General features: G+C 43.0%; 1 protein-coding gene across 2 annotated transcripts in view; it reads right to left on the bottom strand.

Annotated features, from left to right (window-relative positions):
* Positions 1 to 26,459, bottom strand: part of lef1 (lymphoid enhancer-binding factor 1) — a 154,817-nt gene that overhangs the window by 31,560 nt on the left and 96,798 nt on the right. For both annotated transcript variants that reach the window (XM_052009106.1, XM_052009098.1), the window contains exons 6-9: positions 22,009 to 22,131; positions 21,334 to 21,496; positions 16,647 to 16,754; positions 12,465 to 12,513 (exon numbers count right to left, since the gene is read on the bottom strand). In XM_052009106.1, the coding sequence (XP_051865066.1) occupies positions 12,465 to 12,513; positions 16,647 to 16,754; positions 21,334 to 21,496; positions 22,009 to 22,131 (443 nt within the window). The remainder of the gene's footprint in view (positions 1 to 12,464; positions 12,514 to 16,646; positions 16,755 to 21,333; positions 21,497 to 22,008; positions 22,132 to 26,459) is intronic.

The following is a 26,459-nucleotide window of genomic DNA, read 5'->3' as shown; positions in this document are numbered from 1 at the left end:
CGCTGGAAGCATGGCGACACTTGCGGGCTGCCCGCAGAACACTCTACGCAAAAGATGCATTTCACTGTGTGTTTCGATGTACATGTGACTTATACTGTTCTCCTCCCCTCTCCACCCCTCCCCCCTACAGCTGGGAATGACTTATCTCCAGCCTCATGAGTGCCTCTGCACTTCAACTGTTTGACATGTGTGCGCCTGGACACTGAACAGCAGGCAGTTCTACAATGGGTGGCCAAGCCTGATTCTAGCCTGACTGGATGTCTGTAAATCCGTCTCTTCCCAGAAGACGAGACAGCTCAGCAGACAGCATTTCCTTTCCACTCTCTGGATTCTGCTGAACTCAACCATACTCATCTAATGCATAACAAGCAGCGGCAAACAGTACAATGACTACCAGCTATTTGTTTTTGCTGAAAGCAAACAAATTTTAACTTCAAGACCTCTGTCTTCAAGTTACCCCTCTCCTTAGGCCTTAAAGCAGAGATGGGAGGATACCTTAGTTCAGAAGTGCATTACTGGCACAGAAGTTGAGAGTTCAGCCAAGAGGCCGTGTTAGGTCACACTAGCGCTCAATCTGCAGATCAGTGGGTGTGTAAACACCAAGCTTCCTGTTTGCTTGAAACAATCTACCTGACACATTGCTAACCACTCGCTTATTTGTTTAGTAAGATAACAGTGTTGGCTAGAAGCACGCAAGATACAGGTCTACTCAGAAGAAGCCTCGTCTGCTGAGAGCTCAGCACGTAGACTGATCAAATCTGGTAACAATCTGAAAATCACTCTGCTTTCGCCATAGCTATTCAATATACAAAAACCAACAGGGATGGAGCTCAGTCCAAGTTATCTGACGGAGACGTGATAAAGGTCAAAATGCTATCTTAAAAAAAAACTTTTAGAGTAAAGTTGATCTGCCGTTGTTCTCCTGGAGATAAAGAGCATCTGCTTGCATTGGGACAAAAGTGTGGAAGCGCAAAAAGTGTGAATTCCTTAATTCCTTGAGGCTAGAGCACGGGTAGTAGCAAATCTCCCTGCTCTAGCCCTCCAGTTAGACAGCCCAGTAGATTTTCCCTTCTATTGGATTCTATCGGCAAAATTTACCATTGGTATTTATGTAAGAACATACATAAGAAATAGAAGCAAAAGTAGGCCATTTGGACCTTCAAACCAGCTTCGCCGTCCATTGAGATCTTGGCTGATCTTCAAATCTCAGCACCATTTTCCTGCACTATCTCCTTTCCCTTTTTTCACTTAATATCAATGACTGAGCCTCCACAGCCCTCTGGAGTACAGAATTCCAAAGATTCACCGTCCTCTGCATGAAGACCTTTCTTTGGATCTCTCTGCTCCTCTGCGACCACCTATCACCTGCCAGCCTCTGCTTCACCTCTCCCTCTCATCTCCTTACACTGGCTATCTCCTCACTTTCAGTCCTGACGCAGGGTGACCATCCCTTTGCCTCCAAAGATCCTGTCTGGCCTGCTGAGTTCCTCCAGCGGTTCGTTTTATGATCCAGATTCTAGCATCTACAGTCTCTTGTGTCTCCATTTAATCTCAGTAAGGCATCTGGCCAACATATCATTTGCCTTTCTAATTGCTTGCCTCATCTGCATGTTAACTTTCAGTGTTTTGTGTGCAAGGATACCTCGGTTCCTCTGAATATCAATATTACCCCCTCTCTCTGCTTCTCTGTGTTATGCTTCAAAGTGAATAAGCACATTTTCCCATATTATACTGCATCTTCTCCACTCACACAGCTTGTCTACATCACCTGGGTCTCCCTTTTCCTCCCTAACCACATTTCCAGTTTTGTATCATTAGCAAATTTGGAAATATGACAATTGGTTCCCTTGGCCAAATTGTTGCTATAGAATCGTGAACAGCTGGGGCCTAGGTACCTAACCCTGCATCATCTCATTTCCCACAGCCTGCCATCCTGAGAAAGATCCATTTATTCTCACGTCCAGCTTTCTGTCCAATAACCTGTTCTCAATCCACATCAGCACATTTGTCCCAACTCTGTGCTCTAACCTTGTTGACCAACCTCCTGTGTGGGATCTCATTAAATGCCTTCTGAAAACCCAAAGTATACAACGTCAACTAGTTGTGAATAAAAAAACAAAGCTGCAGATGCTGGAAACACTCAGCAGGTCAGGCAGCATCTGTGGAGAGAGAAAGAGTTAACACTCCAGATTGGAGATCCTTCATCAGAACTGAAAAGTGAGAAATGAGTTAGTTTTAAGTTACAGAATGAGGGGTGAGGAATGGATAGAACAAAGGGAATATCTCTGATGGGATGGGATAGCCTCTGAAGGGCAAAGCCTCAGAATAAAGGGACGTCCCTTTAGAATTGAGAAGAGGTGGAACTTCTACAGCCAGAGGGTGGTGAATCTGTGGAGTTTGTTGCCATGGAGGGCTATGGAAGCCAAGTTATTGTTTGCATTTAAGGCAGAGATTGATAGGTTCTTGATTGAGAAGGGGGTAAAGGGTTATGGGGAGGCAGGAGAATGGGCTTGAGAAAAGAAAAATCAGCCATTATTGAATGGTGGAGATGACTCGATGGGCTGAATGGCCTAGTTCTGCTCCTATATCTTATGGTCTTGTGGATGAGATCAGGAGTGTGGTGGTGATGTGCCGTGTTTATTAAGCAGTCTGGTTGCTACATTAATGAAGACAGTTAGAGAGCGAGAAAGAGAAGGGGGGTGGAATGAGGGGTAAAAGATGTGAACTGCAGCTCAGAGCTGTTGCAGAGAAATGAAACTGAAGGGAAAGTGTTGGAAATAGTCATCTGATCAGGCAGTGTCTGTGGAGGGACAACTGGCTTAATAGTACACATGGATGCAATACTAAAATCAGTTGTTCTCCCTTCATGGACACTGGCTGATTAACTGGCTATTTTCAACATTCATTTTTTGGTTTCATTTCTCTGCAACACCACTGAGTGGTGCTTCATGTCTTTTACCAGTCCCTCTGTTGTTTTCTCTTTCTCTCTCTCTCTCTCTCTAACTGACCTCATTAATCTATCAACCAGATGGTTTCATAAACAGTGTTTCACCATTTCAGCCCTGAACCCTCTCTATCAGAGATATCCCCTCTGTTTATCATCAGTCCTAATGAAGGGTCTCGACCTGAAACATCAACTGTTTATTTCCCTCCATGGATGCTGCCTGACCTGCGGAGTTCCTCCAGCACTTTTATTGTGTATTCTCCCTTGTTTAATCCATCTCTCCCACACCCACTGCAATTTAAAATGTTTTCTCACTTTTCCAGTTCTGGTGAAGGGTCTTTGACCTGAAACACTAACTTTGTTTATCTTGCCACAGATGCTGCCCACCTTCACTAGTTTCCCCTTATCCACTTTACTAGCCACATCCTAAAAGAACTCATCAGGCAGATTTGTCAAACGTGACTTTTCTTTTATATATCCATGCTGACTTTGCCCAACCCTATTATTCTTTTCAAGGTGTTCTGTTATTAAATCCTTCATTATATATATTCCCTGACATTGATGTTAGACTATCAGGTTAATAGCTCCCTGTTTTCTCTCTCCCTTGTTTCTTAAGTAGTAGGGTAAACCCAGAGGAACAATTCACAAATCTATCGATACCTGGTGTATTCGTTATCCCCATAGCCACTTCTTTCAAATTCTAGGGTGCAGATCATCAGATCCTTGGGATTTATCAGGTTTCAAGCCGACCAAATTCTCGAGTAAATTGGTAAAATTTGGTTTATTATTGTCACACGTACTGAGGTACAGTGAAAAACTTTGTTTTGCATGCCATCTATACAGATCATTTCATTACAACAGTGCATCAAGGTAGTACAAGGGAAAACAATAACAGAATGCAGAATAAAGTGTAACAGCTACAGAGAAAGTGCAGTGCCGGCAGACGATAAGGTGCAAGGCCATAACGAGATAGATTGTGAGGTCAAGGATCCACCTTATCGCAGTAGGAGACCATTCAATAATCTTATAACTGCAGGATAGAAGCTGTCCTTGAGTCTGGTGGTACGTGCTTTCAGGCTTTTGTATCTTCTGCCCGATGGGAGAGGGGAGAAGAGAGAATGTCCAGGGTGGGGTGGGGTCTTTGGTTATGCTGGCTGCTTTACTGTGAGAAGTGGAGACGGAGTCCATGGAGGCTGGTTTCCGTCATGTGCTGAGTTGTGTCTGCAACTAATTGCATTAATTTTTACTAAGAGTTCCTCACCCTCATTAAGACCCTTTGTTCTTGGTACTTCTGGCATAATGGTCAAGGATTCACAGGACTCCTCTCAACAAGTGTGTTACCAACTTGATTATCACTTTGGGAGTCAAGAGTGGGAGATGCCATGGCTGCTGCCTCAACAGATCCAGACACCCAGCCTGATCTCCAGTACTGTCTGTGTGAATATTGCACGTTCTCCCTATTACCTCATGGGCTCACCCAGGTGTACATGTTTCCTCCTGGATGCCCAAAGTGTGCTGATTGGTAGATTAATTGGCCACCATAATTTCTCATGGTGTGGGTGAATGGAAGGAGAATTGGAGGGGTGGGGGGTGTGGGGTCGATATGATTTATGAGACGTAAAATGGGATTAAGGTAAATGGACCTTTGCTGGTTTGTCTTTATGACTCTACTTCAGTTTGACCTGGTACAAAAGTGCAGGCTTCTAAAACAACCATTCTACTTCACAAGACAGGCTTCATTTCCAAAATGTTTAAAATTTCGTACCTACACCTTCACAACAGAAACAGCCGAAGATGCCAGTTGGACCTGATTCTCAACACCAGAAAATTGCAAAGACACAAGGAATGTTGTGTCTTTTACGAGGATATTGCCAGGACCTGAGGGACTGAGTTATAGGCAGATGTTGGACGGCCTGGGACTTTATTCATTGGAACGTAAGAGACTGATAGGTGATCTTCTAGAGGTGTATAAAATCATGAGGGGTACAGACAGGGTGAATGCACTCAGTCTTTCTCACAGGGTTGGGGAATCAAGAACGAGTGAGCGGCATAGGTTTAAGGTGAGAGGGGAAAGACTTAATAGGAACGAGAGGCAACATTTTTACACAAAGGGTGGTATGTATGTGGAACGAGCTGTCAGAGGAAGTGGTTGAGGCAGGTACAATAACAACTTTTAAAAGACAGTTGGACAGGTACATGGATTGGAAAGGTTTAGAAGGTTATGGGCCAAACACTGGCAAATGGGACTAGCTTGGATGGAGCATCTTGATTGGCATGGACCAGTTGGGCCGAAGGGCCTGTTTCCATGCTATATGACTCTATGAACTCTATAAATGCTTAACATATTAGTATAGTAACCTGCACTACTTATAGATAGCAGAATTCAGGATGCTGTATGTATGAGTTTATGCGATTACTGCTTGCCCTGCCAATGCCTTCCTTCTCTGCTGGAGGCCGATGTCCAGTGTGTGGCAGCTCAAAGAGGCAGGAAGCAGGTTTGCGGTCCCTGTGATCTGAGGAGCCGGACTTATTCCCAGAGAGGATAAAAAAAGATCAGAATCCTGGCAGATGGCTGTGGGGTAATACTGGTGGCTTGGACTTCAAAAAAAGGACAGAGAGAAAGATTGACAAGAATATGCCACGTGGAACAAAGTGTTGAGGTACAAAACAGACAATGAGTAGAGGAGAAAGAATTAAAATACAAAATAAATGTGAAATATAGATGAGAGATTGCACTACAAATATCAACATTCCCAAAATGCCATCATGTGACAATGAATTAAAAAGAATTCTCGAAAGTTTCAGCCCATCAACTTACTGACAATCAGCATACTAACTAAGCGAGGCTGTCAATGTTTAGCCTGGTCACTGATTGACAGTAACAAGCATTACCTACATCAACTGTTAGTTGCTCAGCTCCAAAAGCTTCTGCTTCATGCTGACTATGCTATTTACATTAATTCCTGATTTAATGGGGCAACACTTCAATAGCTAGCACCTTCTAGGTAAAATAGATAGACATTGAAGGTTGAAGCAGTGGGTGAAACGGGATAGAATGCAAATTAATCGTTAGTTACTCACATTGTCTTAAGAGAGAACTTGTGATATTCTCCAATGAATTGTAACTATCACAAACTAATGATTATCCTACTTTAAACAATGCTAACAAGACTAAATTTCAAGCTTACTTGTTGCTCCAAATGTCCAACTTCTACTTTCTTACACTACAGCTACACCCCCATCTAAGTTCCCTGCCATAGACAAGGATTCAGCTCAATAGTGATGAACTCCTTAGTCAAATAGTCTACCTGCAGGAGAGCCAGTTGAGCTTCCGCACTCGGTGGGCCCCTCAGGGGATCGCATGTGTCGTGGACGTTCCAATGTGATTCTGATCTGAAGTGTTGTGTGTTGCGGTAGCGGGCATAGTGTTGCGCGGGTATTAGTTTTGCTTAATTGTTTCTTTCTGTATTAGATGTACTACATTGATATTTGTTGGTTTCGTAGTGCTTTTAACGAATAAACGTTTTGTAAAAAAAAGGAGCCAATTGAGCAAGCTGGGCCAATGTCCACCTTCATCCACTAATGGAATTTGGAGCATTGAGCTCAGAGACATCAGTTTATCTATAATTTACGCACTCCTTTCCGTGCACGAAATCACCACCAGTAATTTAAATAAAGTTTGCTGTTTAGATCGTTGCAAAGACAAACTCTAATTAAAACCCCAATTTAACTCCAAAATTAAATATTTTTATGTAGTTATTATTTTTGATTTTATCTCTTGGTTTACTAATCTTTTCCTAAATGCCAACAAAAATAACCTTTGATGCCCACTTTGACAGTACCCATCGCTTGTTGCCGACAGAAATGGTTAATCCCTGCATATGGAAAATAATGTTGCCTTGCGAGGGGGGGAGGGGTGTCGGGGAGAGGGTTCGAGCTGTTTATGTGCACCTTCAGGTTATACTTTAGGAGTTATGTGTTGAAACTTTTGATCAGTTCTCACTAGCCTCCCACTTTGCATTGGGTAAGTGCTTGCAAACTGATGGCGGTTAAGAAACCGTGCTTGCTGCAGGGGAAAGGAGGTCAGTGGGGGATGGTGAAAGAAAGGCACAAGATCTCTTGGTGGTGTGGTGAATAAAAGGCACTACCTACTTATCACATAGAGCGGCCTTGGATCAGCCTGTGCAAATCAGCCTCAGCTCGACTGGACTAGGGAGATCAGGAGTGAAACCCAACTACCTGGTCACCATCCTACCAGAAAGTGTGGCTGGGTAGAAGTAATCGACTGAGATCCCCTCCATTTACACTTAATCTTAAAACAACGGCCATTTTACGTCTGCATTAAACTTCAAGTCATGGCCATTTTCCATGAAAAGGTGCCGTCCTGTACAAAGTAACACACAAAAAGCTGCAGGAACTCAGTGGGTTAGGCATTACATATGCTGCCTGACCCGCTGAGTTTCTCCAGCTTTTTGTTAGTTGCTCCAGATTCCAGCATCTGCAGTCTCGTGTGTCTCCCTCCTGTACAAAGTGCCAGGAATCAATTAAGAAAACAATGTGATAATTGCCTCTTCAACTTGAGGCATTAATCTTTCAAAACATTTTGCGCTTAAGACCTTAAAATATGCACCCCTTCTTGTGTAAATGTCCAAATTTAAACTGGCCTGACAGCTGCTAACATCCACTGTAAAGGCAGGAAATTCATGAGGGAACATACAGACAAATTTAGGGCATTGGGTCAAATGCAAATACCAACCCAGAAGGTGCAGGTGTAGCTCATTTTTCACAGTGGATTCATATAGTCACTGGATGTGGATGTGACTAGCAAAGCCAGTATTTATTGTTCATCCATAATTGCCCTTCAAGCACATTGGGGAATCTGGAGTCACATATAAGCCAAAGTAAGAACAAAGAAGGACTCAAAGAAGTATAGGTTTTTACAATAAATCATCACTGAGACTATCTTTTTAATTCTACATTTCCCTGAATTTAAGTTCCCAAGTTGCCACCATGGGATTTAAGCCCATGGAACAACAGTCCAGATCTCTGGGTGCTAGTCCAGTAATGTAACCACAGTGCTAACAAACCCAGCAACTGGGGTCTATGTTGCTCCAGTATCTATGCTTTTACTGATTGGATCATTCCTTCATCTCCTTATCACTGTCTCTTCCTCTGGCCCTTCAACCCCTGAGGGTGGAAAATAGGTGGAGGTTTGTGGAACTGCCAGCTAATATTCTCAAAAGCATTCGGTGCTGATGAAGAGCCCATCCCCACTCCACACAGATATCTGTGGCCTCTTAGACATCCCCAAATCCCTCCCACCTACCCTAACCACATTGCAACTGTCTTGGCCCTCAGCTTCTTAAGACACTGTCAAGATCCACCTCTTTTGACAGTTCTCGGTCACCCTCTGTAGTGCCTCCCCCTTTGGCTGGGTGTCCACTGTTACCCAGTTACCCCCCCAAGAGGCAATCCGGGATTTTGTTGCTTTTGCTATTGTGAACTCTGCACAATGAAGCAATGAGCAGGCTCCTTAGAAAAATCAGAGGCATAAAAATAAAGTGATTTATAACCTGGATTTTATGGTGTTTCAAAAATTAAAATGTTAATTATTTCATCTAAATGTTAATTTCAAGGGAAAAAAATTTGAACTTTTTAAATGTGAATCACGCAAGCAGATCAAACCAAACTACCACTTTTATTGGAATATATAAGATCTGGATTTTTTTCTGCAACTGCGGAGTTTAAAGGTTTCACCTCCACTGAAAATAACTTTCTACATTTCTACTACACCTTCATGTTGCTTCTGGAGTCCAATAAAGTGAAGTAACTTTTGCAAAGTAGAAGATACAGCAGCAAATGTGTGCATTGCAGCTGCACCAACAGCAGTGTAACAATGACCAGATGATCTGCTATTTTTTTAAGATATGTTGATCGAGAGATAACTAATGGTCAGGACACTTGAGATAACTGCTCTGCGCTTCATTACAATAGCACCGTGAGATCACAGCACGCTTGAAACATGCCACCTCTGTCACTGCAGCACTCCCTCAGTTGTACAGTCGGCTGTCATGGAAACTTCGGACTCAGAGACAAGTGAGTTATTAATTGAATGATAACTCCTGCACACACACGCACATGTTTACAGCAATTTAGAAAAAATGTGGTTTTAAAATTTCTCAATCTCAAAAACCATGCACAAATTGCTAAAAAAAATTAAAGTGTCAAGCTGTCAAGTTCTTTTAAAAAGGAAATGACAACAGAACCTCTCCTGCCTCAGAATATTTATTTCTTTAACGCTGCTGCAGCCACGGTTATATTTTGAAATGCAGCCTTTGCAAGAGTCTGAAAACACGTGCTGGCAGCTTCCCAGAACACCACAGAAAATAAACACAAGTGCTGACAGGCATGTTATCTGCTCTGAGCTACCTGTGTTTCTGCGAATGCGGAGGTTTGGTGCCTGTTAAGATCAGTACACACCTTCCTAGAAATGTGGCTCGGCAGCACGGCGGGTAACATTTATGTACCCTGTAGTGATGGAGCCTGTGGTCGTTGGGCTGTGACTTTATCTGCTGGTTAATCTAACTGTAAACACACAAGCGGGGTACTGTCTTAGTTTAACATACCCACCGACACTTCTGTGGCATTTGAGTCCTCATCTCATTGCACATAAGACTTACACTGACGCAGTACCACAAATGATCAATTTTCCTCTTCTAACCACCCACAACCTCATCTGATGGCTTCTTGACTCTTTACAACCCAACAGCCAACAGTCTTCAGAGATCTAATGCCAGTGTGCTGCTGGTAAACACTGAACTGCCATGCACGTTGTAAAGTTATATTTATTTATGGCAGTAAAGCAATTCACATCCTGGCATTTGACGCACTTTCGAAGTGCTGAAATAAAAACAAGCAGCAGTTATCTTTGGTTTACATTCTTTTGCTAAAATGGTGTGAAGGAAAGTGCAAGGGGCATGAGGTTCAAAGTAATTGAACTGCACAATCTCCAAACAAAAAGAGTAAGGACAACATCAGGGGAATCCAGGGAAGGTGCCAAGTTGGGAAGGTTACTGAACTCCACATTATAGTCTGCACTGGGTCTGAATAAAGAAAGAAAACGATTTACAGGGAAGCAAGTTGCTTGCTGATACAAGGGACTAATTCTGCTAATCCTACATCTATCGCAGTTATCTGGATCTGCATACATTTGCCACAGTAGGAGAAGCGCAGTGTGCCAATTATTAAATATATCAGAAGAGTAGTAATGTTTTGCAAAAAATAGCATCCAACTTACGCCTCCAAACTTACTTTAAAATATTAACTAAACAGAACGAAAAATACACTGAAATGGTTCGGATTTGATTTTACTATTCTTTCAGATCCTCTGAGCAATAACAGCTTCCATTTCTTTCTCCACAGCAGCTGCCTTATCTGCTGAGTAGTTCCTGCAGTTTCTGTTTATATTTTAGGTTTATAGCATCTGCACTGCTTTGGTGTTGTATTACTGCTTCTCAATGCAGAAGGTCATTGCCTGACACTCCTTGCCGATTATCAGCCCATACCTGAAGTTGCCTTGGTCTTGTTGTGTGCTGAGGGGCAGGAGGTTGGAATGGGACTGCAATGCCAGGTGAAAGCTACAGGGTGCTGGGAGCTCAAGGTCACCCTTGTAGGTTGAACAGAAGTGTTTTGTGGAGTGCTAATCCTAGTCAGTGTGAAGGGGACATTAGATGCAGGATGCCAAACATGGATGACTTTTAACTTTTCCTAGTTCTGATGGAAGGTCATCAACCTGAAACGTTAACTCTCTGTCTCAGATGATGTGTGACTAGCTGAGTATTTCCAACATTTTCTGGCTTTGATCCATTTATATACCTTTAGGGTAGAAAAGCACTCAAATAAAAGCTGAGACCAGGCAAATAATGAGGTGCTAATGCAATTGATCAAAATTTGGTCAAAGTAACGGGGATTTTCAGAAACTTGTTGAAGGAGGAATGAGAGGGGGAGAGGTTTAGGGAGGGAATACCTGATTTAACACGGTGGGTGCTGAGGAAATGGCCACCGCTGCAGAACAATTAAGTTTGGGAATGAGTGGGAGTCCAGAATCCAGGAAACGGTCACCATGGTGATATTTACCTGCACCCCCATCCTTTTTTATCCAAACTTATGGTTTGCCTCCAGCCTGTGCTGCATAATTGGTCCGATCCATCGCCATTAGCACAGCTCAATGTCAACCTCTCCAACTTCAGGTAACTTGCTTTCTCTGTCTGTAACAGAACTGTCCAGTCATCCATCTGTGATATTGGCTCCATGTTCTCTCTCCACCAGTATAGCCTGACATGCTGGATATATCCAACTACCCTGCTATTAGCAACTCATTATGCTTTTCTGTCTGTGTTGTCACTCTCTAACGTCTCCTTCTACAACTCATCCCTACGGTAACTTTGGCCTCAGGGATATTCCCTTTGTCCTATCCATCCTCCCCAAAATTTTCTCTGCAACAAAACTGCCTTTTTTTAAAAATCTCTCTTTCCTAGTTCTGACAAAGAGTCTTCAGCCTGAAACATTAATTCTCTCTCACTTTCCAGAGATACTGCCTGGCCTGTTGAATGCTTCCAAGCTTTTCTATTTTTATTTCAGATTTACAGCATCTGCAGTCGTCTTTCATTTTGACCTTCACCTGCACAGCTACAATCAACAAAGGCACGCAGCAACCATATAGTCTGAGATTCTATTAGATCTCTTCGCATCCCCACTTTTGGAACAGGGAGGTAATGACTCCTCTCCACCTGGGAACCAAAATTCACTCAACCCTGGGAGGTGGATTTTAGCGCAAAACTCATTTACCTCAGCTGAGTGAGTTTAGTTGGCTTCCAATTAACTTAGTAACACCTCATTGAATCACTCACCATCAAAAACAATTCACAAGTGGTCTGTAAGCTGTGCTTATTGCAATGACTTCTTCCTTATACTAATAATAACAGTTTAATAGCAATTTGCTGAGAGGTCTACGTTCAACATTGGATGTAACCTTGAATTCAGAAGCAAAGCATAGAATATGCAAAAGCAAACACATACATGTTAAATGAACGCAATAACTAAAAGAGACAATTTAACATAAATTTCCACTCACTACTAAATTTTGGGGAGTCACCATAGAGATTTCAAGATTACTCACAACCAGATAATCCTAACACAACGTGGCTTGATTACAACTTGTAATGAACCTCACAGTAAAGAGCTAATAAGGTTACAATGCCCCATATTTTACATGCTTCTCTTCAATCCCACACATTTAAGTGTGGGAAGTGGCAAAAGGGGCAAAGCAAAGAAAAATGTAACAGCTACATCAGAAAGCCCTATCCCCAGTGCAGTGAAATGAAGTTAATTCCATAACATTATCTGCTGAGAGAGAATTCAATCATCAGGATGGACTGCTGCATAAAAGGCATTGGATCCACACTAAACTGTGAGATTTTATTTAAGCATTGGAATTTCTGGCAATAATTTGACTTCTTACCTGAAGTGGTTTCCTGCATCTTTTCACGTTTCCTCTTCTTCTTCTTTCCCTTCAACATTTGAAACAAATTCAAGAGATTTTATAGATCAGTTATTTAGGGGAAACATATCTCACATCATTATCTTTATTGTTCTTCCTTCATTATTGTTCAATCTGTGCTTTCACCCAAGCACAACTTCACCCTTAATGTCCTCATTGGCTAGGCATCAAGTGGGCACACAAGCAATTAACCTCAAAGACACAACAGTGAGAACTTTAAATCTCCTTGCCTTGCACTAACTAGGTTGGTAATGCAGTGAAAATGAGATGGGTTTAATAACCTCTTGGTTTTGATTTTAACATTGCCTCATCTTTACCAGATACCCATCGAAGTTAGGCAAAAGCACCAAGCCCATGTGCGATCTGTGGACCTACTGGACTCAGATGACAAATTAACTGAGTGGTCAGCAGGTTGCTGGTACTGGTGCCCTGAACCTGTTCTGAAGACGCAAGAGGCCCTTCACTGTGAGGTTATAAAGCTTCCTTTATGGGCGCAAGAAGTACAGGAGTAAACGTAAGGGAAATATGGGTGGGCACAGTGATGTCACCGGTAGAGCTGCTGCCTCACAGCTCCAGTGAAGCAGGTTCAGTCCTGACCTCCAGTGCTGTCTGTGTGGAGTTTACATGTTCACCTTGTGGGTTTCCCCCAGGTGTTCCAGACGTCTCCCACATCCCAAAGACGTGTGGCTTGGTAGGTTGATTGGACACTCTAAATTGCCCCTTGGACGTAGGCAAATTTGAGGGGGAATCGATAGGAATATGGGGAGAATAAAATGGAATTAGTGAAGGATTAGTATTAAAATGGGTGCTTGATTGTCGGCATGGACTTGATGGGCTGAAGGACCCGTGTCCGACACCTGAAATAAAGCCTTGTCTGCATATGCACCACCCTGCACCTGTCCCATTTCCTGACAACCTGGTTCCTCCTGTTGTGTGCAGAACATTGACCACCACCATGTTTAACAGGACTCAGACATGAAAAGCCTCTGTCACTCTCACTGCTGCTCCCAGATCAGTCAGTCAGTCAGTCACTCTGCTGCACTCCAAACTGTGCATTAATAGTCTCACCTACATGTCCATCCTGGGTAAATCATGTCAACAAGTGCAAAATAACTCACCAGGAAACTGAACAAAGGGAAGCATTTGTTAAGCTACTGTGTGTTCACCTACACAGGCAGAATTTACACACAAAAGAGGCAGAAAATCATTGGAGTTTGGGCCTCCAGTCACCGAGAAAAAGAGAGAAACAAACCAAGTTACATTTGGTATGAGACAGGCTCTTAAGTACCAAGGATGCTTTGTAATAAGGTTCATGTTACAGCAAAGGTACTGTAAGAAACAACTTGGTGATATCAGGAGCCAAGTTCCAATAGCTTTGTAACAGAGAGTCTATTCACAACCTCACAATGAGGTAGCGGGTGTATGACTCAATCTGGGCAAGGGACAAAGAAGTGTCCTTGCAACCTTAGCTATCTAAAAAACTAACCTCCCCTTCTGTAGCTTCTAACTGAAACCTAATACAGGAATTTGTTTTTGTGGGACTCTGATAGATGCCATGATGATATAGTCAAATAGCTTCATTTTGCTTCAATTGCTCCTTTATATATTGGGTTCAAAACCACAAAAGATCATTTTATAGGTAAGTCTGTCTAACACTGAAGTGAAAATTTTTCTTTTGAAAAGCTGGAGGTACTTAACATGGATCAAAATGAACTGGTTCCATTAAGACTGACTCTGGTCCCCAATAGATCAATGAAATGAAATCCCGTGTAGCAGCAAGAACCCACATTCACTCTCCAAGTTGGTCAGTCAGTTACTGGTTTGATTGCAATTGCTAGTTAGTCCAATGAAAGTGGCCTCATCCTCATGGCTTAGACTGGGAAAAAAGTCCATCCATATCCTTGATCATTGCACATGGGAACATTAAGTGAGCTCTATTGTCTTCCTTGTGATTGAAAGAGAATAGAATAGTTGGCTGTCAAAACCTCCACAATTAACTGGCCATTTAGGCATGGCAAGTGAAAGGAGCTACACTTAGTCAATGACTTTGGTAAGGAATAATTAAAGAAAGCATGGAGAAAAAGCAAAGACTTATTCTTGAACTTAAATGAGCATCATCTTCATGAAAGAGTAGCATTAATTTATATCCACAGCTAGAATTAGGGCATCATGTTACAACTGTACAAGACATTGGTGAGACCACACGTGGAGTATTGTGTGCAGTTCTGGTCACCTACCAACAAGAAAGATGTCACTAAGCTGGAAAGGATGCAGAAAAGATTTACAAGCATAATACAAGGGCTTGAGTTATAAGGAGAGACTAGATGGGCTGGGTCTTTTTCCCTGGAGTGTTGGAGGCTGAGGGGTGACCTTATAGAGCTTTATAAAATGAGGGGCATAGATAAGGTGGATGGTCACAGTCTTTTCCCCAGGGTAGGGGAGTCTAAAACAAGAGGGCATAGATTTAAGGTGAGAGGGGAAAAATTTAAAGGGGACCTGAAGGGAAACCTTTTCACACGGAAGATATCGGGAATATGGAATGAGCTGCCAGAGGAAGTGGTAGAGGCAGGTACAATTACAATGTTTAAAAGACATTTAGACAGGTACAAGGATAGGAGGGGTTTCGAGGGATATGGGCCAAACACAAGAAAATGGGACTAGCTCAGGTAGGCAACTTGGATAGCATGGAGAAGTTGGGCTGAAGGGCCTGTTTCTGTGCTGTATAACTCTATGACTCCAACAAGGCAGATATTCCCCTTTCATAGAAACCACCTGATTTTCTCACCTGTTGATCTATAATGGGCCAGCTTACTGCCCAGGCAATGAAGAGGATGGTTAACCCTGGTGTTTGGCGAAGATTTATCTGCTCGTTTGCAAACACACATCAATCCCACTAAAACACCTCATCCTACACACAATACAACAAGAGATGAAAATATCACACATTTCTCCTCCCTCAGCAAGGAAAGGTTTGCCAGGCTCTTTCCTGTGAACACCATGTCCTTTCAACAAGACTCAGTCTTCACTGGGAACAATCTGAGAATTTATATAAAAAAAAGGTTGTAAAGCTGGTGCTGAGCTTGTGAGGTGACAGCTGCATTTGCTGCAAATATTCACAGCTGCCACATCACGTGATATCATAATGACCACCAATTTGAATAAGTAGTGAATTAAAATAAGATCAAACAATCCCAATCACCAAGCCATAAAACAAAGGCATGGCAGTCTAAAAACTGAGTGCACCTCAAATGTCCATTGTTGTTTTCGCCTTGTTTATGCTCGGAGACAAGTTTGGCTGAACAATGAGTCATAGAATCATACAGCATGGAAACAGGCCCTTCGGCCCAACTGGTCCATGCCGACCAAGATGCCCATCTAAGCTAGTCCCATTTGCCCGTGTTTGGTCCACATCCCTCTAAATCTTTCCTATCCATGTACCTGTCCAAAAGTCTTTTCAGTGTTGTTTATTGTACCTGCCTCATCCACTTCCTCTGGTAGCTCGTTCCATATGCTATGTACAACCCTCTGTGTGCAGAAGTTGCCCCTCAGGTTCCTGTTAAATCTCTCCCCTCCCACCTATGCCCTCCCACATAAACACAATGTTTATGTGGCTGGTCCAGTTGAGTTTCTGGCCCTCTAGTTCTTGATTTCCCCAACCCTGGGAAAAATGTGTGCATTCATCCTATCTATGCCCCTCATGATTTTTTACACCTCTATAAGATCACCTCTAAGCCTCCTACACTCCAAGGAATAAAGTCCTAGCCTGCCCAACCTCTCTCTATATCCCAGTCCCTCAAGTCCTGGCAACATCGTTGCAAATCTTCTTCACACTCTTTCCAGCTTAATGGCATCTTTCATACAGCAGGGTGACCAAAACTGAACACAATACTCCAAGTGCAGCCTCACCAATGTTTTGTACAACAAATGTTTTCCATGTTTAAGGAGCAGAGATAGTGATAACGGGGGCAAAAATGTTTCTTCCTAGGAACCTGAAGATATTTCAAGCTGGAAGTATCTGCAAATTCTTTTACATAACTGGTTGAAAGTTTCCCCTTCTCATCCAGGAGGTATAAGAAAATGCTGGAAGTAAAACTGAAGCCAAAGACCATTTTAGATCCCCAGGCAAAGCTATAAGAAACTTACATAGTTATCCCGTGCAGACCATCCTGGGTAAAGTTGCATGTGAAGTTGCCTCTCCTTCCGAGCCAGTTCGTAGTACTTGGCTTGCTCCTCGCGGGACAAAGCATGCCACTGGAACAAGAAGAGATGGGTGGAAAGTTACTCAACACATCGATATGGGCAGGCTGAGCACAGAGCAGCTGGTTAGAAATAGATTACTGCGATTCATTTGTGCTCACAGAATTTATTTTAGAGTATTTCCTGACAATGGTTCATTAGCTGATGAGTAGAGGGCAGAGTAAACAGCTGTACTGGTATCCCACTTCACACTGCCCTGCAAATAACACTCACAGGTATGTACCCCCATACTTTAAAGACTGGGCTGTACGCGACTGTGTTGGGAGGCTGTTAGGTACCCCCCCCCCCCCCCCTTCCATGAGTGCTGCTGTGAAGGGAACCTGGTATGAACCCCTGCCTTCTGCCAGCACTCCTGTAGCAGTCACGCACAGTGTGGAGAGGCTACCTGTAAGGGCTGGTGTTGGCTGGGCTGGGCTCACTCAGTGCTGAGATATGAGGCTCAGAACTGCTCCCTGGCCTGCATGGTGAGTGTGGCCATTTCTGGGGACTGGCAGCACCTGCTCCATGTACTGCCCAGATCCTACAGTCTCTCTCATCAGCTCCCATTGGAAGTTGCTGCCTCTCCCTCTCTTTGATTCCTCAAGCTTGAATGGCCAGTGTTGTTACCATAGAGACGTGTCTGAGCTGGGGAGAGTTGTTCTGTGTCTTGTGGATGATGTAAAGGCTTTTGGGTGTCAGGAAATGACTCATTTCCTATAAGGATACTCAGCATCTGACCTGTTCTCCTAACCACAATGTTTATGTGGCTGGTCCAGTTGAGTTTGTGACCACCCACCTCCAGACCCCTCCCCCAAGCACATTGATAGTGGAGAAGCCAGTGATAGTCATGCTATTAAATGTCAATGGTTAGTTGTTAGAATCCTTTTCACTGGAGATGGTCATTGGCTGGCACTTTAGTGGTACATATGTTATTTGCCATTTTTTAACCCATGCCTGGTTGTTGACCAGGTCTCACTGCACACGGGCACGGACTGCTTCACTTACTGCAAATGGAATAAATGTTGTGCAATCATCAGTGAATATCCCCACTTCTGACCTTATGATGGAGGAAGGTCATTGGTGAAGTAGCTGAAGATCCCATCAACTTTATTTTTACCAGTGCTCCTTGATGCCACACTTGGTCCATCCCTGCCTGATGCCCTAAGGATATTCACTCTCAATTCACCATTGAAACCCTGGAACTATGTGGTCCTGGGAAAACCCCAAACTGGGCAGCGATGAGCAGGTTTTATAAGCATACAGGGAACAGAAGCAAGACCAGGTTATTTGACCCCTCATGTCTGCTAGGGACTGGTGATAAATGCTGGTCTTTCCATTGACAACTCCTGTCCCACAAATAAATAAAAAAGTTGTTTCATCAGGTGTAGTGCGATGAGAGAGCTGGATTGGGTTTGAATTCCATGGCTATGCCTATTGTGGTCTCCTCTTCAGTGTTTCTGTCCAATAACAATCCCTATCTTGCAGATATTCAGTGACTGAGCGCCCGCAGCCCCCTTGAGAAAAGAATCCTAATGACTCACCATCCTCTGGGTGAAGAATTATGTTAGTCCTGAATGGCCAACCCATTATTTTCATGCCGCACCCCCTTGTTCTGGACGCCCCTTGTTCTGGGGAGAAAGTATCTCTCCAACTGCCCTGATATCCAGAAAGAATTTTGTCTGTTTCAATTGAACACTTAATTGTCCAACAATTGATTACAGGATAGTGTCGTCAACACCAGCCATCGTTCTGCTGTTGATTAAGAGATTAACTGGGTGGGCAATCAGCTGCATTGGATTTGTTCTGCTTAATGTTGGGTAGATGCCAGTGCTGTAACTGTACCGGAACAGTGGGGTTGGAGAAACAGCTAGTTCTGTAGTACAGGCCTTCAGTATTACAGTCAGGATGATGTCGAGTCCCATAGCCTTCGGAGTATCCATGGCTGTCAGATGTTTCTTGATAACACATGGAGTGAATTAAACTGGTTGAAGACTGGCATCTGCGGCATTGGGGGTGGGTGGAGGGCGTCTCAGGAGGGAGCTCAGTTGGATCATCCACTCTGCTTTCCTGGCTGAACTTGGAAGCAAATGCATCTGCCTCATCTTTAGCAATCACGCGCTGGGCCCAGGGATGTTTTTGGAGCCTTCTTCTCCCATTCACTGTTTTATTGCCCATACCTTTCACATAATGGGAAGTACCCAACCTTCTCCATTCTGGCTAACTACTGTATATGGCTCTAATGTTATTGATAGTAATAAAATAATGGACAATGACAGTAAAAGGGGTTTGGATAAGTACATGGATAGGAGGGGTTTAGAGGGATATGGGCCAATGGGACTAGCTTAGTGGGCACCATGGTCAGCATGGATGAGTTGGGCCGAAGGGCCTGCTTCCATGCTGTGTTACTCTATGATGTCATCTACAACTGGAGGTACACAGTTGACATTCAGTCACAATATATCTTGTTCATATACCATCACCCATTAAGTAGATCTCCTGACTTTTGTCTCTATTGAAGTCAATGAGAGTGGGGTGGAAAAAAAAGATTTTCATAATGGTGTCGGTGAAGCTACCAGACTATCAAACAAACATAACTGCTTAACTAATGGCCTTTACTGAAGGAGACCTCTCCCTACCCAGTCTGGCCTGTGTGTCACTCTACAACCACATGGTAATGTGGTTGACTCTTAACTGTGAACCATTCAGGCTCAAGGGTAGTTAGGGCAATCATGGGCAATAAGTGCTGACCTCGTCACTAACACCCACATCCTGTGTATAGAATTCTCCTGCATTCATTCAGACATACAAAAAAAGCAATCATTGCCGGAGGATGTAAGATCCTCCACAAGTGCAGACTTTCAAATAACCCTTCAGTTTTTAAACCTCCCTACAGTCAAACAAGAAGTCAGTCATAGACACACACACACACACACACACACACACACACACACACACACACACACACACACACACACACACACACACACACACACACACACACAGAACTTTTACAGAGGTTACGAAGTCACATCTTGATCGACACCCATCCTGAATCATCCCGGTGTCTTCAGGGATTAAAAATTAATCTTCCAGAAGCACGGAAAAATAATGTGGGCAAGAAGCCTTACTTTTATTTGACACACCCCTTCATTGATTATAAAAATATTGAAATTAGAAACAAAGAACAGATTGAAAAGAATTATTGAATCAGGTAATTTAATTGGGGACAAGGTGTTATGTTCCAATAGTAGGAACATGAGGCTAATTTGAGGTTGAGTGACATGTCTCCTGGAATTTTATCCAATCAGAACTGGCAGCTCTATCACATGACGTCATGAGGCTGGTGAAGGTACTTCAAACATTCAGGAAACTTTCTTATACAACGGTTCCTTTGATTCTTTCTCAGCTCACCGTGGCTCTCCTCCTCCACATTCAGTCCTTGACAATAAAGAGGACTGTTGCTCATGTGCATTTCAGAATCACCCTGCAGTACAAACTTGTCAAATCTAGAAGGGGTTGTCAGTGGCACTTTTCTTTTTGTTATGTATCAAATGACAGAACAAAGGAGTATAGCCAGGGGCAACGGTAAGTGGAGGGGCAGATATCGCTTAAAAACTGACACTGGTGACTTTCACAAGGAATGAAAGGCCGGAATTATTTGTGCAGGAATGTCAGTGGGTTTGCATAGGACCTTTGTGTGACCCAGCATCAGTTGCATGTGGTTTATCTTTTCATTCATAATGCTAAGCTGAGCCGTCTCCCTCTCAAGGCATTGCAATCACAATCAATACTCTCTGGGATATCCCCAGCAGAGTGCTTCAAGCATAGATGCCAACTTTTCCTGGGGTTTCCAAGAATTACTGATGGATCCCTTTCGACTTGCACGTAGGAAAACTGGGAGAAAATTTACAGGTTCTTTATATAAAAACAATCATTTTGTTTGTCATTTTATTTGAACACTCTTGGTTCATTCGTTATTCAGAGGATGAAGCTAAGATTGAGCAAGCCAGCTGGAGGTGAGCCGCCATTTAATGAAACTTCAGGGAGATTAACAAGCTGAGCTGGTGGCCCAGGGATGGGCGGTTATTTAGAACTGAAGTTGATTGGTTGCAAGGGCAGTGTCAGACTGAGTGAAATATTCCAGAATTACTTCTGGAATACAGCAAATACAGCAAATTCAGAATTCAGAATTCAGAAATACAGCAAAGTAGAGCCTTTCAGAATGTGGAGCGACTCCAGGAGAGCAGTCAACACCCAATTGTCTACCATTGTACTATGACTGTATCTCCACATCTCCTTACAATACTGGAACCAGACATTTCCCACAGAAAGTGGCTGCAGCAGCGAAGAGTAGACCACAATTGGCATAGCCATGGGAAACAAACCCAATCCAGTTGGCTTACACCCAATGTAGGAATTTTTTTTATGGGACAGTTGTCAATGGAAAGACCAGCAATCACTGCCAATTCTGAACTGCCCTTGAGGAATGGTGAGGCAGCTTCCTGATCCACTGTAGGATGAGGTCTAGTCTAAAATAATTTCCAATAGTGTGTTACAAAAGACGGAACTCTATTAGTACGGAACATCTGCTTACCCTCCGGCCGAGAATCTGATTGATGGCAGCACTCTCTTTCAATGTACACTCTGCTACCACATTCGCTCTCATCTCCTTCATGTATAACATAAAGGCGTTAAGAGGCTTCTTGATGTGAGGCTTTTTGGCCTCCTGCTCTTTCCTCGTTTCATGCTGAGGTTTTCTGCAGGCAAAAAAAAATACTGTTGACCAATGCAAGTCTTTCCCACCGTGGGAACAACCACGCAGAGATAAAATTGTTCTGCATCTCCTCCAACCTGCTCAGTTTCCTAATAATAGGGAGGGACAGATGACGAGGTGAAGGCCAGATGGTCCCTGGATCTTTCTGTCATGCAGTAAGATCCTATCTGATCTGTAACTTAGCTCCATCTCCCCTCTGGGGTTCTGTCACATTTATTAGCCTGACCCAACAAAAATCTATCAGGTCAGCCAGCATCTTTGGAAAGAGGAATAATCCACAGTTCTGATTAAGGGTCTTCGACCTGCAATGATAACCTGCTTCTCTTTCCACAGATGCTGCCTGACATTTCAGCATTTTCTGTTTTTATTTCTGAGTTCTGGTGTCTGCAGTTTTCTTGCTTTTCAAAAATCTATCAGTCTCAGTGTTGGAAGTTCGAACAAGAAAAACAAAAAACAAAAAAAACCAAAAAACAAATCTCCAAGTTGTCAACTTACGTGTTCATGAGTTCAATCTCGTTGTGAATGGGTTCCTGCTTGATTTGGTGGTTCTCAATGGCTGGGTGAGGGATTCCAGTTGTATGAGGACCGGGATGAGTAGGAACCATGGGATGTGAAAACCTGAAACAAGACAGATAGAAGTAAAACTGAATTTAATATCACACAAAACCTGTACAATTTGGAGTCAAATCTGAACACGACTTGAAAAGAAAGTGTTAGTAATGGATGGGTGGAGCAAGTCTACCATTGGTTACATAGCTCGTCTGAAAGTGCAGACATTGATACCAAACCAGCCTTCAACAACAACAAATTCCTTGTGTTCCATGCAACAAGAAGGTCCGAGATGTTTAACATGCATTTGACCACTTTTAAACAAACAAAAACTGGTGTGGAGCCAATATATTGGGGCACGTTTGGTCAAATGAAGAGGTTCCAGGGAGTGCCTTGAAAGAGAAAAGTAAGATAGGAAAGTGGAGAGGCATAGGGAAGGAATTCCAAAGCTAAAAGTCATAGAGTCATACAACATGGATAAAGGCCCTTCACCCCACCATGTCCATGCTGGCCATCAAATACCTATCTACACTAATCCCATTCTCCCTTGGCAATTCAAGTGCTTGCCGAGATGCCGCGTCATAGAGTATCACAGCGTGGAAGCAGGTTATGAGGGGCAAGATCATGGAGAGATCTGATAGTAAGGGGGAGAAGTTTAGCACTGAGATACCTCTTAAAGAGGGAACCAGTGCAAGTTAGCAAACCCAGTGGGTGACGAGTGAAGAGAACTTTGTACAGAGTCAGGACACATGAATGACCACAAGTTAAATTCAAAACCACTAGAGTGCAGAACACACAAAAAAACCCATAGAAGAAGTTGCACACACCAAACCTTTTGGAAGTGGGAGAGTGGGAGAGTGAGTTTAGGTTTCACTTGGTATAGAAATCCGAAGAAGCCATGTTTTGTCAGAGAAACCAGACAGGATCATACGTGGAATGGACAATAATCATCACACATCACCCTAAAACAAAGGGCAGCCTGGTGGGTCAGTCATAACTTGGGTGCAATTCAACACAATGACAGTAAGTTGCTACTTAAACACTTTGCCATGCAACAGGGTAAGTTTTTCCAGCTTACTGCCTAATTCCAGTGCACAGGCATCTCTGCTATAAAACAGCCCAAAACCTCCTCTGAAGATCAAAGGATATTCAACCAGGGCTGGCGTCACCTGGAAGAAAGAAAACCCCTCACTCATTTGAACACATCACTCTTTACTTCATTCTGCTAAAGAAAGGTCAGTGGCCGGAAACATTGACTCTGTTTCTCTCTCCACAGACACTGACTGCCCTGCTGTGAATTTGCAGCATTTTGGGACTTTAGGCAGGTATGACAGTTGCGGGAACATTGTGCCCAGAACATCAGAAAGCCTTCCTTAAAATGAAACCCAATTACTCACAGATGGTAGCAAGCATTCTGTACTTGTAAACTCGCGCACCACACAGATTAATGCCCAGAATGGTGTGTATTGGTAGGGGGTCACAGAAAACAAGAAAAATGAGGGGTTTGCTCAACTCCTTGCCATGTCTTTCAAATCTGTAAGAGCCCTCACCTAGCAGGTAGGTAGGACCTTGGTTCTTAACACGCACTTTATGAAACAGTGCCACAAACAACATTTTTAAAAGCTCTGATTATTTAGGGGGAATAGATATTTCTGTTTCATTGTCCTCAATCCTGACACAGGCACAGCTATTTCCTAGACTCTGCTGGGGGGGGGGGGGGGGGGGGGTGTTGATACGAAGGTTGATGGTAGTGGGAGGTGTTAGTGAATGGAGAGTGAATGGGTACCTGCAGGTTCCGTGGAATTAAGGACAGCTTAAATTGTTTTTACAGTTGTACCAGTGATCTGTTACACAGTAGTGCTGTCAGGAAAGGAGAGCTGGTGGAGGGGGTAGTGTGTGGGAGCTAAGTGTGAAGGCAAGAAGGGGTCAGTTGTGGGTTGTTTTTATTCAATGGTTCATAGCTTGCGGGCACCATTGGGAGGACCAGAATTTATTGTCCATCACTAACTGCCTTTGAGAAGGTATTGGTGAGTCCTTTGAACTCCTGGAAATGGTTCTCCCACCATGTTTTCGGGTGGTAACTTCCAGCATCAACGAAGGGCCAGCAATTTGTTTCCAAGTCAGGACGCTGTTTGACTTTCAGGGGCATCAGCAGAGAGTGGTATTCTCATGAATCTAGTGCCCCCATCCTTCTTGGCAGCAGAAGGTTCAATTGGATTAGTGTAGGGGAGTAACTGCAGTGCACTTGTTGATAGCATGTACTGTCAGGCATGATGCAGTGTTGGAGGAGGGAATGAATGCTTAGAGTAACGGATAGAGTGCCAATCAAGCAGGCTGCATCTTTGGAATCGTGTCAAGCTTCCTGAGAGTTGTTGAAGCTGCACTCATTGAGGCCAGTGGAGAGTATTCCACCACACTCCTGAATTTTAGATTGTGGAAAGTCTTAGGAACTGAACAATTCGCCATAGGATACCCAGCCTCTTACCTACTCTTCAAGCCACAGGATTTGTGTAGCTGGTCTAGTTGAGTTTCTCGTCAGTGGTGACCCCCAGGATATTGATGATGGGGTGGGTATCGACTGAATGTTAAGGGCAAGTGATTCAACTCTCCCTTGTTGGGGATAGTCATTGCTGGCACTTTTGTAGCACGGTTTGAGAACAAGTTTGTAGAAAGGCCAGTGGATCAGATGATGAGGAAAACAAATTTAACCAAACCTTGGGAACCTTGAAAAACAATTGGAAAACAGCAACGAGAAGGCAGAACCCTCTGAACCAATGAACAACAGGCTGGTGAGGTACTGAGACTATAATATGATTCACACAAGGATCACAGACTTTTTGTTATTTCCTCTTAACTAGTCTGATCAGAAAACCACCATGCCAATTCAAGTAACTTAATTTGAGTAGTTTAATTTGACATGACTTTGAAAGTGGACAACTTAAAAGAAAATCTCAAATTAATTTTTTGCTGCATGCATTTTTGTTATTGTGAACATGTATACAGTTATGTCCCAGGTGTTTATATAATACCATACTTTTTTATATCAACTTCAAAGTATAATTAAAGGATTGCATTTAATGATTGGAGTTAAATTAAGGCATGCTGCCTGTGCAATTTGATTCAACAGAAAAAAACATGAAAGAAGAGCAATAGGAAAAGTTGTTTGGAGCAATTAAAAGCTAGACTACACATTGGCCTTATGTCGTTGTTGTTCTCTGTTAAAATGGATTATACTGTAATAATTGTGCTTTCAATCAGATAAAAATTCTAATTAATTTTAAGTTTGATGCTCATGGCAATTTAAATATCCAAACAGTAGAATAAACGGTTATTTATTTCCTATCCGTTTTTAAAGAGCCTTAAATTTAACACAATGTTGTCACAATTAATTTGAAGTAACTATCCAATTACGTAGCCAATTTCAACAAGACGACATGATCACCTCAGTACACCATGGCTTCAATACACTAACACCTCCGCTTCTATCAGTGAAGGTCTCTAGCTGACCAGAGGGACTGACTTTCCATTCACCTCTCCCCTGGAAAGGTTAGGACCTGTATGTACAGTGTGAGAGCCTATGACCACAACATGCTTGCTACTTTTTTTTTCTCAAAGCAGCAAATGCACTGTACCATCCAGTTAAACTTTTGTGGATGAATAAACTTGTAACGCTGTAATTGTGAAAAGGGAACCTATAGACCAGTCATCTTAAAGTGTCAAAGGCCATACATATCATAGTAAAGATCTTGTACACTAAAGATCAGTTTTGCGGTAACCAAGTTATATTAATATTACTACATTTCATTTCTCTATCCTGCAACCTCACTATACTTTTCTATTTTACATTTCTGTTTGTCTCTATGCCTACGTTGTCTTTTTCTAAAACTACCTCACTTCCTTCTGTTTCTCATTTCCTTCCTTACTTCCCTTCCCTCCATCTCTCTAGATGCCTTCACTCATCTCCTGTCTATACTATTCTCCGCGCCTCCTTCTCATACTCTAACTCTCAGTTGATCTCACTCTCTCAGTCCCTCTGTCTCTTTCCCTCTCCCCATCTCACACATTCCTTCAATGAACTTCAGCTGAGTTTCAGAGCTTGGGTGAAAGTGACTGTCACTGACATCAATCCAGACACAGGAACACGAAGGGAATGGAAGGATATGGATCCTGTGCAGGCAGAAGGGATTAATTTCATTTGGTATCATGATCGGCACAGACATTGTGGGCCGAAGGGCCAGTCCCTGTGCTGTACTGTTCTATGCTCTATATTCTGACCAAGTGTGGCAGCATAAACCTGGTAAAATTGAAGTCAGTGGGAGTGGGTGCAAATTCTCCACTGACCAGAGTAAAGTTTCCATAACATGGTCGTGGTTGTTGGAAGCCAATCACCTCAAACC

The sequence above is a fragment of the Pristis pectinata genome, chromosome 2 (genome assembly GCF_009764475.1).
Source record: "Pristis pectinata isolate sPriPec2 chromosome 2, sPriPec2.1.pri, whole genome shotgun sequence".
NCBI lineage: Eukaryota > Metazoa > Chordata > Chondrichthyes > Rhinopristiformes > Pristidae > Pristis > Pristis pectinata.
Note: the sequence above shows the minus strand (reverse complement) of the source record. Positions and strands in the feature narration are given on the sequence as shown.